We start from the raw sequence: 15,185 nt of genomic DNA, 5'->3' as shown, positions 1-15,185 counted from the left end.
GGTAATGGCAGTTGGGAGCCGGAGCTGATGAACAGCAAGGGGATGATGCTGGAGCCGGTCCCTGGGACACCTGCTTGCCTTCCCGTGTACCTGCTGTGGCCCTGGTGCCCCTGGAGATGTGGAGGTGTGACTGTGGGCCAGCGATCCTCAGAAGATATGGCTAGTGCTCTTTGCATCTTGAGCGCTGTCATGCAGCCTTTGGGTTAGGGGGGACAGGGGTCTACAGTGGGAGATGGCTTGTTTTGAGGGAGCAGCGTCTGATATTCGGCACAGGGGGACCTGAAGTGAAAAGCGGTTTGGAGTTGGAAACCCTGAAGAGTCTCCATGCTCTTTGCTAGACTTGTTTTTACGATTATGTGTTTGTGGATTTTTTATGAATCGATACCACTGGGGAGAAAAGGTGTGAGGAGGCAGGAGAGGCATCCGTGTCAAGCATCACTTTGGCATTCCACTGCTCGCATGGATGTGGCCCTGCCGCTGCCTCCTCTGGAGGTCGGGAGGGACAGGGCTTGCGTATCTTCAACAGATCTCCCTTTCTTCTTCTTGGTAGATACGTGTTTTAGGTGTTTTTTTGTTCTTTTACAGTTTGTCTTTTTTTTTTTTTTTTTTTTGACAAGAGAGGGTGCTAAACAATCTGTGTGGCTATTGAAATGTTTCGTCAAACAGCAGGTCCCACCTATAGGCCTGTAGAGATAGGAGAGAGATGTCTGTTATCTGATAAACCTCCTGGTGAATATACAATATCCCTCCGTGCACACAAACGAGTATTTTCCAGTGGTTCGCCCAGCTCAGGTGGAAGCAGCTGGTGAGAACTGCCCATACCAGGTGGAGCTGGGGTCGTTGCCTGGGGCTGAAGCTCATGGAGGGTCTTCTGCAGCGTGGGGATGGGTGTCTACCTCCGCAGCGAGCCCAAGCCACCGGTGCCGGCTGAGTTGCTCCGTTTTGGTTGGTCGCTCCTTGGGCTTTCCTTGCTGCTCTGGTCATACTCAGTGGTTGTACTTCACTGCTACCAGGGAACAGACCGTGGCAGGGTGGTAGTAAAGGTAAAGGACAACGCCTGCACCATGGAGGGCATCTTGTTTTCAACCCAAGTTACTGTAATCAAGCTCCAAAATGCTGGGGACTGGAAACTTATTGTTGTTATGAAATAGTCCAACGCTTCCAAATGCAGGAATTGTTTTCTTTCCTACTTTTCTTTATTTGGCTAGATAAAATCCTGCAAGTCAAATATGAAATGTTAGAAAGACGCAAAAGAGATGATAGTCAGACCAAACAATTTTATTTTGAGATGGAGAGTCAAAACCATCTGGTGGCTGCTTTGCACTGAATCTGGAGGGATGTTTTGGCATATAGTAACTAAAAGTTACATCTGCATTTCATCTGGCTCATCAACAGTTGCCCCACTGTTGATGTGAAATGGTAACCTCCAAAGGCAGTTTAGCATTTTGGATCATTTAGGTTTTGTCTTTGCTAGGAGAAATGGCACAGTCTTTTTTTTTTTTTTTTTTTTTTTTTTTATTGCTGCGGTTAGACCGCTTTGTTTTAAAGCTGGATGTACCTGCGCTCTATGGGGTTTTCAGCTCCAGTTGTGCACAGCTTTCCCCTAAAGCGTGGCACTGACTTCAGACCTGTGTTGGCTTTCCCCACCTCGCGTCTTTGCTGAGCAGCAGATGCGAGTGACGCAGCGCGCAGGAGCAGCCCCTTGGGCATCCTCTCTTTTGCTCAATGTCTGCTTTTAGGACAAGTAACGGTGGGTGGAAGTGTGGTTTCCTACCCAAAGAAGAAGTCGCCCTGTTGGTCACCTCTCGCATGGGGTTGAGTGTCTGTACGGCCCTGGGGTATGCCCCGGTTCAGCTCGCTCTTGTGATGCCCACCCAAAATCACTGTGTTGTATTATCAGGGCAGCAAGCTGGTGGGGGTGAGTGGCTGGGAAGGTGAAAGGGGGGAACTACCCCCATTCTGGCTGCAGCCCACAGCTGAACTGAGTTAGGCATCAAGTGGAAGTGCTCACCTGAAGTGGCAGATAAAACAGTGTAGAGCAGTGGTGTGCTGATGGGGGGAGTTCCCGCTGCTCCCTGAGGGTGAGAACCTCAAAGCTACTGAAGGGGGGTGGGGGGGAAGCCAAAGTTAGGCAGGGTCTTTTACGGGGCAAAAGCAATGAGCTGGCTGGCTAGGGAAAGGGTCTGGCTCCAGGAGAGTTGTAGGGAAGGGATCAGGCCATTAGTCTGATGTTGAGATGAGGGATGGGGCCAGTTGGGAGGATACCCCCCCATTAGCAGCTAGCTGGCTAAATCATCCTGCCAGTCACCATGGTGAAGGAATTGTCTGCTTAATTAAAGGTAAGCTTCCTGATAGGTATCTTGCAGGCTGTGCTCAGTTTTAGCATGAAAAGGTCAGTATAAGAAGGATTCAGGTAAAAAAAAATATCTCTGAGAGATGCTGCAGCTCAGAGATCTTTATGAAACGCAGTGGCTTCAACTAAAATTATGGAGCAGCATCCCTCTGTTTCTCAGCTGGAGCTCTCCCTGATTTGATTTTTCACTATTGATAGCAAAATACTTCCTCTTTTCAGGAAAAGTGCCATTACTTAAATAGGACTATGGACTCACATGCTTTGTGGGTCCCTTTCATTCTTAATTCATGGAGTATCCGTCCATAAAATGGTATTCATAACCCCTTGGTACTGGCAGGAGGAGGCCAGCTGGCCTCTGTGGGCTCGCAGGAGGTGCTCACGAAGCTTGGGTTTTCGCTCTGAGACTTTTCCCCAAAAAATCCTATAGAAAGATCTCCCCATTCAGGTGTAGATGTGCCCCGTCCTTCTGCTATGTGCATGACCACCCCTGTAACATTTTTCCCCCAAAAAATCCTGGCACCGCTACCTGTAAAGCTGTTAGCTGATCTATCAGGTCAGTGATTATAGAATTTTTTTTAACTTTACCTGTTAATTTTCCTCTTTATGTTGCAAGAACTAGCAGGCTTAAAAAATAGCTTTTTTTTCTTTATATGGTAAATATGTGAAGAAACCCTTCAGAGGAGCAGGACGTGCTTTATCTTGCTTAACTTTTGGCATATCAAATTCAATGTCAAGTATGTCTAGCACAGTAGTGCTTACTTTGTTAGGTGCACCAAAAATATATAAATTAGGTTTTCAGGTTTTTGGAAAAAGTGGGAATAATCCGTTTTGTAGCTGGGTTATCCAGCAAGTTGCTTTGACGGGGTAGAGTAAAGTTAAATGCATATGTGGCTGTACCTAAGCAAAAGGAAAGGCACTTTGGTTTCTTACTTAGAAACCTGTTAATCTAAAGACTTCTGATCAATTCACTGATGCTTGCACAGACGCTTAAATTCACAGCTGTATTTAACAAGTGTTTAAATTAGGCTTACAGCTTTCAGTGAACGGACATGAACGTGCAATGAACATGAATGGAAATGGGGCTTTAGAGGGGCCTTTGGAGATGCTCTCTCAAACTGCAAGGTGGGTGCTTCCGTCCTGTATGTCGAGGGTCTTGGGACCATATGCTCGGTTTAGGAGTGTCTGCTTTCCATGCAGGTGATGGAGCTGCCTGAGGATGATGTACCTCAGCTGTCCTGCGGTGGATGCCTACATCATTACACTGTGCTGCATTTTGGGAATATTAAATTAGAAATCACCGTAACAGCCTGGCCCCTGGATTTTTCTAATTTGCAGTACTTTTTTCTTGCAGGTGAATGGAAAAGGTTCATTGTGGTGCGTTGACCCAGAATATAAACCTAACCTTGTCCAAGCACTGAAAAAGCAGCCGTTTCCCTCAGCACTTGCCTTTTATACTCCACCGGCGTCACCACCAAGGTAGGCAAATTTTCTCATCTGAGCATGGTGCACAGTTGCGTTACTCCACCCAGCAGAGGAAATGCCCATGCGGATGTTGATGGGTTGTTACCGGCTGCCGTGCAAGAGACGAATTTGACTGGGGCTTAGGTGAGGCTGGCTAGACGAGGCGGTGAGATGTAACGAGCTCAGGCTTCCCAGATAGCACATCTGGGGTTTGTGTCCCAGGCATCTTCGTAACTCTGGGACAGTTTAAAAGAAGGTTGAGGCTGTGCTGGGTGCTTACTGGTGAGCCCAATTTCTCTGGAGGCGGTCCTGGGAACTGGAGCAAAATCTTCCTTCAAGCACTGTACACCAGGACTGATCTGGGGTGCCTGGTGCTGCTAGCTTGGAAGGAGAGGTGTGTCTTCTCCTGTAAGTCACTCATCTGGGTATAAATTGTATATATTCTGTGCTGTTGTCAAAAACAATCAACACTTCTACGATCTGAAGTGCTTATAGAGGATGCACTAAAAGGGGTGTTTTCCTCTGAAGCTGTTAAGAGCATTTTGCAGCGGGCATGGGAAGAACAGCCTTTTACCATAAACACACTCTGAGGTGGAGCACGCAAGACTTCTGAAATCAGGGCTTCCTCATCTGACACATTTTAAGATTAGGCAATAGATCTTGGAGAATTTGAAGTCAACATCATGTGTTCTCGGTAGAGGAAGTGGAACGGCAGCTGGGTCAGCCTGTAGAGGTGGGACGGAGAAAAGAAGGACAGAAAGCGGAGAGGAACACGTTGCTGTTGGTGAGCTCGGTTGTTAGGTAGGCACGTGGCAGCTTTATCTAGTTCAGCAAAGAATTTGAGTGAGATAAGAGATAATTAAGGTCTCTGCACATTGCCCCTATGCCTTAACCTTACAGCGAGGAGTTTCCCTCACAAACCGGAGGAACTGGGATTACTGGAGCAGGATGTAAAACTGATAACATTGAGCAGACCTTTCTAAGGGTCCAACGGGCATTGACCCTGAGAGCGGGCCCCCCGTGGAAGCAATAGCTGTCTGTCAGCGGCTGGATGCCTGGCATGGGCTCTTCCAGGTGGGCTTGTCACCTATGAGATGTAAAAGTGGTCTCTGACCTTCCAGCTGTCTTGAGCCAGGATCAAGGATCGTCTTGCATCATCTTGGCTTTGAACAAGCCAGGCAGAAGTATCCTGTTTTCCAGCTTTCTGCTGGAATGGGAGCATTACTAAAATAACCCTGAAGTCAAATTGGAAAATACAAGATGGCTGGTGCTACTGTCAGGCTTTGTTTCATGGGAACAAAGGTGTTGAAAGCACTGTAGTTGGACTCTAGATGATAATTTTTTACAGGCGTTACTGTTTCTACGTAAGGGCACGGACTTCTTTTTTTCAGTACAACTCGAGTGAAGGTTTCATCCTCAAAAGCTTTGTTAACACGGCCAAACTTTTAAAATTGAGAGTCACTGAATAATCCAGGTGGGAAGGGACCTCTGGATGTTGTCTGTCCAGCCAGAGGAGCAGAGGATCAAGACAGACTGGGCCTAGGGCCGGCCGGTCAGAGCCTTGGCCTGTTAAGCTTTTAATATCTCCAGGGTCTTCAAGATGAGTCCAACGATACAAGCACTGAAGTATGATTTACCTAGCGTGTATAAACACAACATACTGACATTAGGTGTAGGGAAGGAGAGATTTTATCTGAACACTGAAGTACTCACAAGATCAGGACTTCGATTTGAAGCTGTTGTTTTCAGCAACTTTTTTTCCTTCAGTGAAGGATTAGTCACACTTGCCAACAATCACAATTACAAGGAAATCCTGGTCCTAATGAAGCCACATGGCAAAATTCCCACTGACTTCAATACGTGAAGGATTTTGCAGTGCTTGTATGTGTAAGGGCAACAAAATAAAAACATTTCAAGATACTCGACTTCTCCCTAATGAAAGCTGCTTTATTTTCCTTTAATAATGAAAGAACGTTTGTATGACTTTCAGTCATACACAGAAAAACAGATTTATTTTTTCCCTTCTGTGTTGAAAAATTCTTGGGTTAGCTTTAAAATCTGGTTTTACTTTGGGGAAGGCCCCCCAAGGGGCTGCCTTGTGTGTGGAGGGAAAGAGAAAGCCCGGAGGTGCAGCTGGAGAAAGGCTGGAAAAACTGTCCAAATTTAACTACAGGGTGATGCTTGAATTTGACTGCGAGAGTTTCTGAATTTTTCTGTGGGAGGACTTGTGTTCATAATTATTTTACAGTGTGTTCGCGGGGAATATACCTATCATTCAGCGGCATTTAAAAATAAAATTTAAGGTGTTACTTTGAGCAGAAGCTTTCCAAAACTGTAATCTGTGTCTAGTTACACTGAAACTTGTATTATCATAGATGATTGGCATCACTGGTGCGTTTTATTCCTGCACAGCTTGTTCAACAAGTCTGTGCAAGGCCCCTAGCTGCATTCTGTTTCTGGTACTACATGTATTACATCCCCGGGCTCTGGGGACTGCCGTGGTCCTCATCTTGCAAATACCTTATGCATATGCATAGCTTGTCTTAATCAATACTAAGCATTAACTTGCTGTAGGAAAGCTCTACGTGGATATGACTCTTGAAGGATCTGAGCGCAGACGAACGGATGAAGATGTTTAGCATCTCTTACCTGCAGACTGCAGAGCCAGACATGTTGGGATGGGTCCATTGCTTTCCTTGTGACTTTTTTTTATTATTATTTTTATTTTTTCCCCCCATTTTGGGATCTGTTCCGTTTGTGCTCCATCACCTCCAGAAGAAAACATACCACTCAGTGAACTCGAGTTTTGCGTATCTTTGCATTCAACTCCACTGGATCTTCTTCCCTTCGGTTACCACGTTGGGAGATGCTTAAATATTACTCTCTGTTTCACTAGCTTTGTTTGGTTGCGGTGCTGCAAGAGCTCCTTACGTAGCTCGGATGATGCATTTCAAGCCACCTTGCTTTGATTTTTCTTTTTTTCCTCCTGCACTATACCAACTATGGAGCTGTTAGCACTGGACAGCTGAGTTTAGGTGATACGACAGCAAGTTGGAGCAGCAAGAGTATTAAATGGGCATCCCTCATTAACAGCTGTGCGGAGCAGCTGATCTCAGGGTGGTTGAGATGTATGCAGCCACAGCACCGGCCAGTGACCAGAGAAAAATATTTTTGACAAAATTCAACCTAATGTAGTAAGATTTTAGTTTTAAAAAGGTATTTTAAAAACTGAAGTCATTGTCTGGGTTTTAGTTAATGATCTGGACAACTGTCCTGGTTTCAGCAGGGAAGGAGTTAACTTTCTTTCCAGTGATTGCTGTGGAAGGAATGTCAATAATACATATTGTTTTTAGTTGTTGCTAAGTGATGTTTACCATATTCAAGGACTTCTTCAGCTTCCCATAGAAGCACAGGCAGAACGATGGAATGGCCAATGGAATATTCCGTGCCATAGGTGTCATGCTAAGTGTTTAAGTGGGAGTTAGCTGGGGCGGGGGGGGGGGCGAGAATCCAGAATCACTGCTTGGGATGGTGCCAGTTCACCGGGTGCTGAGAGTGACCTGTGTCACTTTTATTATTGTTATTTTTCCTTTTCTCTTACTGTTTCTATTAAATTGTCTTTATCTCAACACACAAGGTTTTTTCCTCCCTTTAACCCCCTTTTTCTCCCACCCACACCCCCCCACTTCTTGTTGGGGAAGAGAAGGGGGGATGTGACCAAGCGGCTGTGTGGTTCTAGTTGCTGGCTGGGGTTAAACCATGACAATAAGTAATTAAAAAAAAAAAAAAAAAATTAAGCACTTAGCAGCTTTTTGATTTTCGGAGGATTTGTGGCTGTGCCTTATTTTGGAAATTAAAGCTGCCTAAATATGATGACTATAAAAGGTAAACACACCTTATTGGTAGAAATCACCCCATTAATCCCGTGAGGTGGTTGTTACAGGTTGGGCTTGAAACTTCTGCTCATCCCCCCTTTGAATTCTTCTAGCGATACTGTAAAAGATGCCTATTGCTCTGTTTCCTGCAATTTTAATAGCTGTGTACAATTTCTGTTGTATTTATTTCAAACTGTTTGCTAGTACCTTTATAATGAACTGATTAATTAGGACTGGGTGCGTGGCAGAAAACTGTGTGAAAGCTTTAACTTGCCCTGCATTCTGTAGGGTATTAAGTGGTACTTTGCCAGGTGCAAAGGTGGTCTGGTAACGCAAAAAAGCAGACAGCATCACCAACACAGCCCAGCTTCAGCTAACTTTAAAATCAGCAGATATCTTGGTTTGGGTTTGGGGTTTTTTTTTTTGTTGTTGTTGTTCTTCCTCCCTAGCTTTTCGCACAACACTGCCTTTCGTTTTTGTTAATCTCCTGCCACCGTTTTGAAGAGTGGACGGACACAACTGGTCCTTACCTATTCTGTTGCTCCTGGGCTTCAAGCATCCCTATATAAGCTAATGTCTTGTTCACATGTAGGTTTTACTTACTAAAAAAACACTTATCTTTATTTAAAATCCAGCCTTTAGGAGGGTATATAAAATCTGCAGAAGTTATCATCTCTTGCCAACAAGACTTTTGCTTAGAGCGTGTGTTTCGAGGTGTTCTCCAAGTGCTAATGATGTCTTACAGTGCTACGTAAACCATCAACCAATGTGTCAAACCATCTACTGAGGGCAATAGAAATTGCTTGTCCACCAAACTCTGGTGTTTGGGTTGGTTTTGGTTTTACCTTTCTATGATCATAGTGTTGTGTCTGCTATATTTTGTACAAATCATTTGGCTAATTTGGGCTTGGCTTTGACCTGTTGAATTTCTTTTCAGTAGGTCAGCGTCCCCTCACTACCTAACTTCAGTCCTTCAGCAGAACCATGGCCGGTCTCTCAAAGGTAAACACTTAATTTTCTTTCGCTCTGCTCCCCTGGTTTGAGTTGCAAGCGTGTACTGAAGCCCAGATGATGTTGTGTGGGGACCTGCTCTGAAGGGTCTGCTAGATTATGGAAAAAACTCATGTAGCAGAAACCATGCTCGTTATATTAGCCACTTGTGTATTAAATTTAAATCATAAAATGAATTTCAAGATGTAATAGGGGCCATCTTGTTCTGCCAGCAAGGTATTTAGCAGACACTCCCAAATATGACCTACTTAAAAAATGAATAGTTCAGTAGAAAGCCAGTCTCAAAGCTACAAATCTCTACACCAGTTTTATTGGTTACCAAGAACCAAAACCAAAAGGCAACAAATTTTAATGTATAAAACATGGGGATGTGGCCACAGAAGTGCCTTAAAGGTGGTTGGTTGATACAGGTGGGTGGGAGAGCATGACAGGATTTGCAGGGGAACACGGAACAACGCGTATACTTCAGATGAGTATTTCACAGCTGTGTGGTACTTCTCACTCACTTGGCAAAAAATTGGGCACCAGCCGGTGTTATTGCCAGCGCAGTTATGGAGGAAGACCCAAGTTCTGGATATTAACCCAGTTAACAGAACAGCCTCATGATGTCTGTTTAGTTTAAGGTACCTCCTTAAAAATGGCAAAACTTTCATTTTAACTCTTGGGAGAGGGGGATAGGATGGGTTTATTGGGTTTATTTAATATGTGGACTCCAAATACAGGTCTTGATACCGTAGGCTGCAGTGCTGGTCCTCAATCGAGTTTACATCCCTCTGTGTTTCCTGCACTAATAATGAAGTAGGTGCAGGAGAAAACAAGTCGCATCCACAACAAAAGCTTTTATGTTGCGTAAATGTTATTTTAACGGTAGTCATCAAAACTTGGTGGAGAAAGATTGGATTACACCAAGTCACGCTCAGGGTATTACTGCGGGTGAGTGATCTCTTCTAGCCATGGCAGGAAGCCCGTAGCGGGACACACTTCCCCGTTTAGCAAGTTAAACGTAGTTGTCTGTAGATGATTGGGGGAATCCCTGCTGAAGCAGCACTGCTGTCTTTCTGGCGTCCCCTTCCTCAGACCACTGGGGTATATCTGTTCTTACAGGTTGGAATGAGCGTCAAACCTGACCATAGTTCTGTCCTGTGGCTTTGTACTTTTGCTTTCCATGAGGAAAAAGAGCCGGCAATGTTCGGATTTAAAGAAAAGAAAATATAAAAAAAAATTAAGATGGAAACCTCTTCCTTTTTTTTTTTTTTTTTTTTCTGTTGAACAGAAGATGGTTACTTCATTTTCTCATATGTACTTTTAGAAAAATTTTATTCATTTTAAAACCTTTTTGTGGGCCTTGGTATCCAAAGGGAGCTAAACAGCGTGCTGGGGTATCCCAGCATTTCTTTTGAAGAAGCCTGTTGAGCACAGGTCTTGTACCTCAGTAGCAAAGTTTAACCCCCTGAAGGCTTATCCTCATCAAAAATAGTAATTTTTTTTAAAAGTGCTGAAAAGTGAATCACGCTTACTTTTTTTAAAGGGCTGATTCTGAGACAAAGTGAGCATGTGCTAATTTGTTGTAGAGGAGTATTGCTAAAGCTCTTTCAAAAGGGTAATAAATGGCCACCGATGAAGCAGGACCTGAGCAGCCCAGCAGACGTCTAGCTCTCCGGTTTTGCTAGCGCGATAGGCTTTGAGGTGAGAAGCTTGATTTTTAGTTTTTGGCCACAAACCAGAAACATCAGTTAGGCAGCAAAACCAAGGTTTTTCTTTTTTTTAAAGACAGCTGCCTTATCCGCAGGTGATAATTACCACGCATCCAGACAGAGGTTTTCTGGCGGTACCCAGGTGGCAAGGAAGCATCCTTGTCTGGCTGCTGCAGGGCTGCTAGATCTGGGATTCTTAGGGCTTGTTGGAGAATACAAGAAATCCCCCTCCTCTTAAATGATTTTGCTGGTGTGTCCTGTTTTGACAGGATTCTTTGGTTTGGAGATTGCCAGTCTGATGCTGACTGTTCCATTTTGCTACACCGAAGGTGCTGAAATAATGAAATATATCTGCTCTCATTTAATTTCCGCATGTTGGTGAACCTCTTCAGCATCTCCCTGGCATTAGAGGCAAATCATTAATGTTCCCAGGGTCGCGTAGGTCAGTCGTTGTGCAGGTGAAAGAATTCCTTGTAATAATGTGCTTCCTCAGCCATTCTGCTGGGGAAGCATAAATTTGGGAAATACTGCTCTGTTGAGGAGAGCAATGCCAAATGAAACCAAAGCACATCAATGGTGACACGGAGCGCTGCTAAGAAGTTGCTGCAGAAGTGTCTCTCCTGTTTCTTTGGGGGTACTAACATGCAGAAACGCTATCTGCAGGTAGTAATTCTGTGTTGCATTAATGCCTCCAATTGCTTGTCATTTTAACAAGGTGGTGCTTATATACCAACATCAGATGTTAAAATAAAACGTCTGTGATAGCAAGTAAGGAATGGGAATATTTCACTTTCTCATTATGATAGTGGAGGAAAGTTAACTCTATACTTTTTTTTTAATTTCTTTTTTGTCAGTGAGATACATACGACTTGTAAATTCAGGGGCTCTATTGCTGCCAAGAAAGACAAGACAGAATTAAAAATAAAAGTCTTATAAGTGCAATGGGGATAGACCTTGAAGTGTGCTGGTTTTAAAATGGCAGACAGTGAAAACAGGGGGGAATGTGTATGTTTTATAAGTTGTGTTGGAATCAGCAGCTCAGTCTCCTTTCCATGTTGGTACAACATTCCCAAGGTGACACCTTCTTCAGATTCCTCCTTGACCAGGGATGACGTTGGGGAAAACTGTATAAGATAAGGAAGCCAAACTGACAGACGGGGGGGTGGGGGAAGAAATGCCATCAAAAATGACATTGCTGGTGTTTCAACTTCAGCAATTCCCACCCCAGTTCCAGTTCAGCGGGACTGAAAGCCTGTTGTGCTCACTGCTGGCGTCTTCCACGCGTTGTCTTCCAGCCCCGTGTCTCCACTCACTCACATCCATCCATATGCACACCTCGGATGTGGTCTCTTGCTCTGAGACACCAAGGTTCTTGATGTGAGAGCTCACTGTCTGTCTGCTTCTATTTTGCCTGGTTAGTCCACCATATGTATATATATATATAGTCTTACGTATTTCTCTCCTGCATAAGGAGAAGACTATTTAGCCTGTCTTTCCATCATCCGTACCTGAAGTGAGCAAAGCAAGACCTTGGATTTCCTCTTTTTTGGAAAACACATGAGTGTGTCCTGAAACAAGTGGAAAGTGTGTGCTTGTTTCTTTTCTGTTTCATCTGACTCTGGTTGGAAATGTCACTCTTTGCCATAATATCTTCAAGGTGCCCTTTTTGAGATGTAAGCAATCCACTCTGCGTGCCAAAGGATGGAGTTTGCCACCATCACTAAAAGCGCCGCCGTTTGCCTAAGGCTTTTAAAGTGCCTATTTATTATTTAGATCCTCCTGCTTTCAGTTCAGTGCCCTTTCTCCCCTCGTCTTCTCCATTTCTTCTGTTTGGCTTGTTGTTGGTGTGAAAACTGCTGCTGGAGGAGGGAGGTGTGCCGAATTAGTGCTGCGTTAGCGGGCACCTTCGTCCCTCAGCCTTGCATCTGCACATAGCCAGGGTGTGAAGCTGCTGCCGTGCTTTGCTGTGCCATATGTATAATCTCTCAACCAGTACAAACAAAAGCTACTTGTTGATAAGTATAGCAACAGCATCGTCGTATGAGTGCATTATTAATGTTGCTGATTCTTGGCTTCAGCTTTGGTAAGTGCAATGTGAGAATTCAGCTTTTGAATATCATAGTTAAGATATGAGACTGTTCTGTAACCAGCTTGCACTGTATAAGAGTCTTGCTCTGTCTAAATTTGTACGTTCCTCCCCCCCCTGTCTCCTTATCGTAGGACAATATATGCAGATATATATTCTTCGTATGTTCTAGGGACCTCATTTTGTCAGGCTTCCCTGAGATCTAACGTTTTGCTGCTTCTCCTTCACAGAATCCGATATTGATGCTGCTACTGCAATGATGCTGTTAAATACTTCCATTCAACAAGGGATGTTGGACTGTAAGCATGAGCCATTTTACTCTGCTTTTTCTTCTCTACCCAGTAGCTAAATGTTTTCTTTATAAAGTTTTGGGAAATGAGTATCGTCTAGTTTCCAAATAGTAAGAGCAGTCAGGAAGCAATCCTGGTTTGATTATTCCTTCTGCAAGCATTAGAGTTTTAGAGAACCACCTTCTTTCCCCCACCCCTCACGCCCCCCCCCCCCCCCCCCCCCAGTTAATTTTGTTTTTCTGCAAAGTTCTTCCCCTGCCCTCTTTATGCTAGCTGGGAGAAGGGTTTCTTAGCTACTTCTCTGTTTCTCCAGCTCTTAGTTGTGATTAGCTGAAGACTGTTGTCCTCTGTGGATGACAGTGAATGTGCACAAGATATTATGACTCTTAAACGCTGACGTTCAGCTTGCTTTGCAGTCAGCCAGTTGTAGCGTGCTCATTTTGCACGTGATCTCATTAGAGTATTTGCTTACTGACAATCTTTTTTTTAATAGGTGAGAAACCTCAGCCTCTGAAGACACCTAAGAAGAGGAGTTATGGCAGTGCATTCAATCCTCCCAGTTCCATAAATCTGCAGGAAAACGATTCCGCAGCCACCAATATCGATCCGAAGGAGGATCACAACTACAGTGCCAGCAGCATGGGCGCCCAGCGCTGCGCATCCAGGTCCAGCGTGTCTTCCTTGTCCTCCCTTGACGAGGTCTATGAATTTATCTCCAAGACCAGCCACGACGGAAGCGATGGCAGCGAAGGATTTCACAGCGAAGTGGATACAGACGTTGACTCTGAAGATGATCCTCTTGGAGACAGTGGCTATGCATCGCAACCTTGTGTAGATACCTCTGAGGAAAGTCAGCCTAGCAACAAAGCACTCAAGGAGTTATGTCAAGAAATCGATGAGGAGTTGAAAGAAGCAGCGGGGTCTCTGCTCCACCTTGCTGGCATCCAAACGTGCTTGAGTTCCTTAATAAGTACTGCAAAGACCCACTGTCACAAGCAAAGGAAAAAATAGTGTGTTTGTCAGTGTTGAATATATACATATATTTTTTTTAATTGTGGCAATACTCTTCTACTTTTACCCTTCACAAGGGAGATCAAAGCCATAAGAGGACTCATTGCTTTTTTATTTTTGGCGCTAACTATAATTTAGCCATTTATTTTTAAATCACTGCCTAAAAAGAAAAAAAAATTATTTAATCTTCTCAAATTAGAAGAGATGCATGACTTGTGAAAACCTGAAAGCATACTTCTCGATGATCGCTTTTTTTTTCTTTTTAATAGTTGATTTTATTTTTTTTCCCCAGAGATATGTTCATTCAGATGCACATTGTGGATCTCTGCTGGCCCCATCTGCAGAGGTGAATTTTGCCCTGTCTGAGGGCTCTGACTTCCATGTAAAGGATTAAAAAGGAGGAGAAAAAAGAAAGAAAGCGGGGGGGGAAAAGGGTCCTGGCCTCGGTTGCCTCCTACCTGTCCTCTCTTTGCTGTTCTGAGACAGGTTCTGGTGGAAACACCGGTGAAGCAGCTCCCAAGTGGCTGCAGTTTTCAGCCCGACACAGTGGTGGAAAATCTGTAGCACTCCAGGAGCTGCTTCAGCGAGATGCGAAGCGCCCCCTGGAAGAGTTGGGGATAAGGAGGAGCTGAGGTGGGTACCACCAGCAGGTTTCTTTTTTTTCCCCCCTTCTTCCCCCGCAAAATCTGCTGTGTGCAGGTCAGATTCCTGAAGGAAAACAGGGTTGGGTTTTTTTCATCTTAAGACAAATTGTCTCTTTTTTTGAGGCGGGGGGTGGTGGTGTCCTTTTCATGCAGATGCACGCATGCGTACACACCAGCTGGATGTAGCCAAGAGTGAAAGCTGCCACTTGCCAAGTTTGCTGTTGTCCTCATGTTACCACCACTGTTGAACATGTAGTACCTGCACAGTCCTGCAACATCTACCCTTCTGCTCCCCTGTACCCATTCAGGGGCGGAAAAGAACGCCACAGTTGATGGTGGTGACAACATGGACGAGGTGGAGGCTTTAGGTAGTGAACATCTGCTGAAAACGGAACGCCTTACCCCATAATCTGAAACAAAATAGAATAGCTTCCTTTTGGATCAGTGAACCCTGAATTGCCTTGGGGTTTTTTTTTTTGTTTTTTTTTTGTTTGTTTGTTTGGTTTTTTTTTTTGCCCCTTCCTCTCAACACGTGTTGTTTTGTGTCCCGTGGGCTGTCCGTACCTTTTGTTTCCCAGATCACTGTGCCTTGTCTGTGTGAGTCCCACCAGCCTCCTGCTGCATACGGGGCATCTAATGGGCAAGGCGAGGCTTTAGCCTTTGGACGTACACCGTAGCTCAGGAGGACCTCTCTGTTTAGGGAAGAAAATGCTTCACAACTCATTTTTGCAATAAAAGAATCTCTCTATAGTTCCCAGAC

General features: G+C 44.5%; 1 protein-coding gene across 5 annotated transcripts in view; it reads left to right on the top strand.

Moving 5' to 3' along the window:
* FOXN2 (forkhead box N2) overlaps nt 1–15,185 on the top strand; it is a 66,772-nt gene extending 51,587 nt beyond the window's left edge. For 3 of the 5 annotated variants that reach the window (XM_074578907.1, XM_074578909.1, XM_074578906.1), the window contains exons 3-6: nt 3,705–3,829; nt 8,627–8,691; nt 12,711–12,779; nt 13,264–15,185. In XM_074578907.1, coding sequence (XP_074435008.1) covers nt 3,705–3,829; nt 8,627–8,691; nt 12,711–12,779; nt 13,264–13,781 — 777 coding nt within the window. In that variant the 3' untranslated portion in view covers nt 13,782–15,185. The remainder of the gene's footprint in view (nt 1–3,704; nt 3,830–8,626; nt 8,692–12,710; nt 12,780–13,263) is intronic. The other 2 variants (XM_074578911.1, XM_074578910.1) reach the window with 1 other exon arrangement.

The sequence above is a fragment of the Larus michahellis genome, chromosome 3, assembly GCF_964199755.1.
Source record: "Larus michahellis chromosome 3, bLarMic1.1, whole genome shotgun sequence".
NCBI classification, from domain to species: Eukaryota; Metazoa; Chordata; class Aves; order Charadriiformes; family Laridae; genus Larus; species Larus michahellis.
This window is presented reverse-complemented; position numbering and strand designations above follow the sequence as displayed.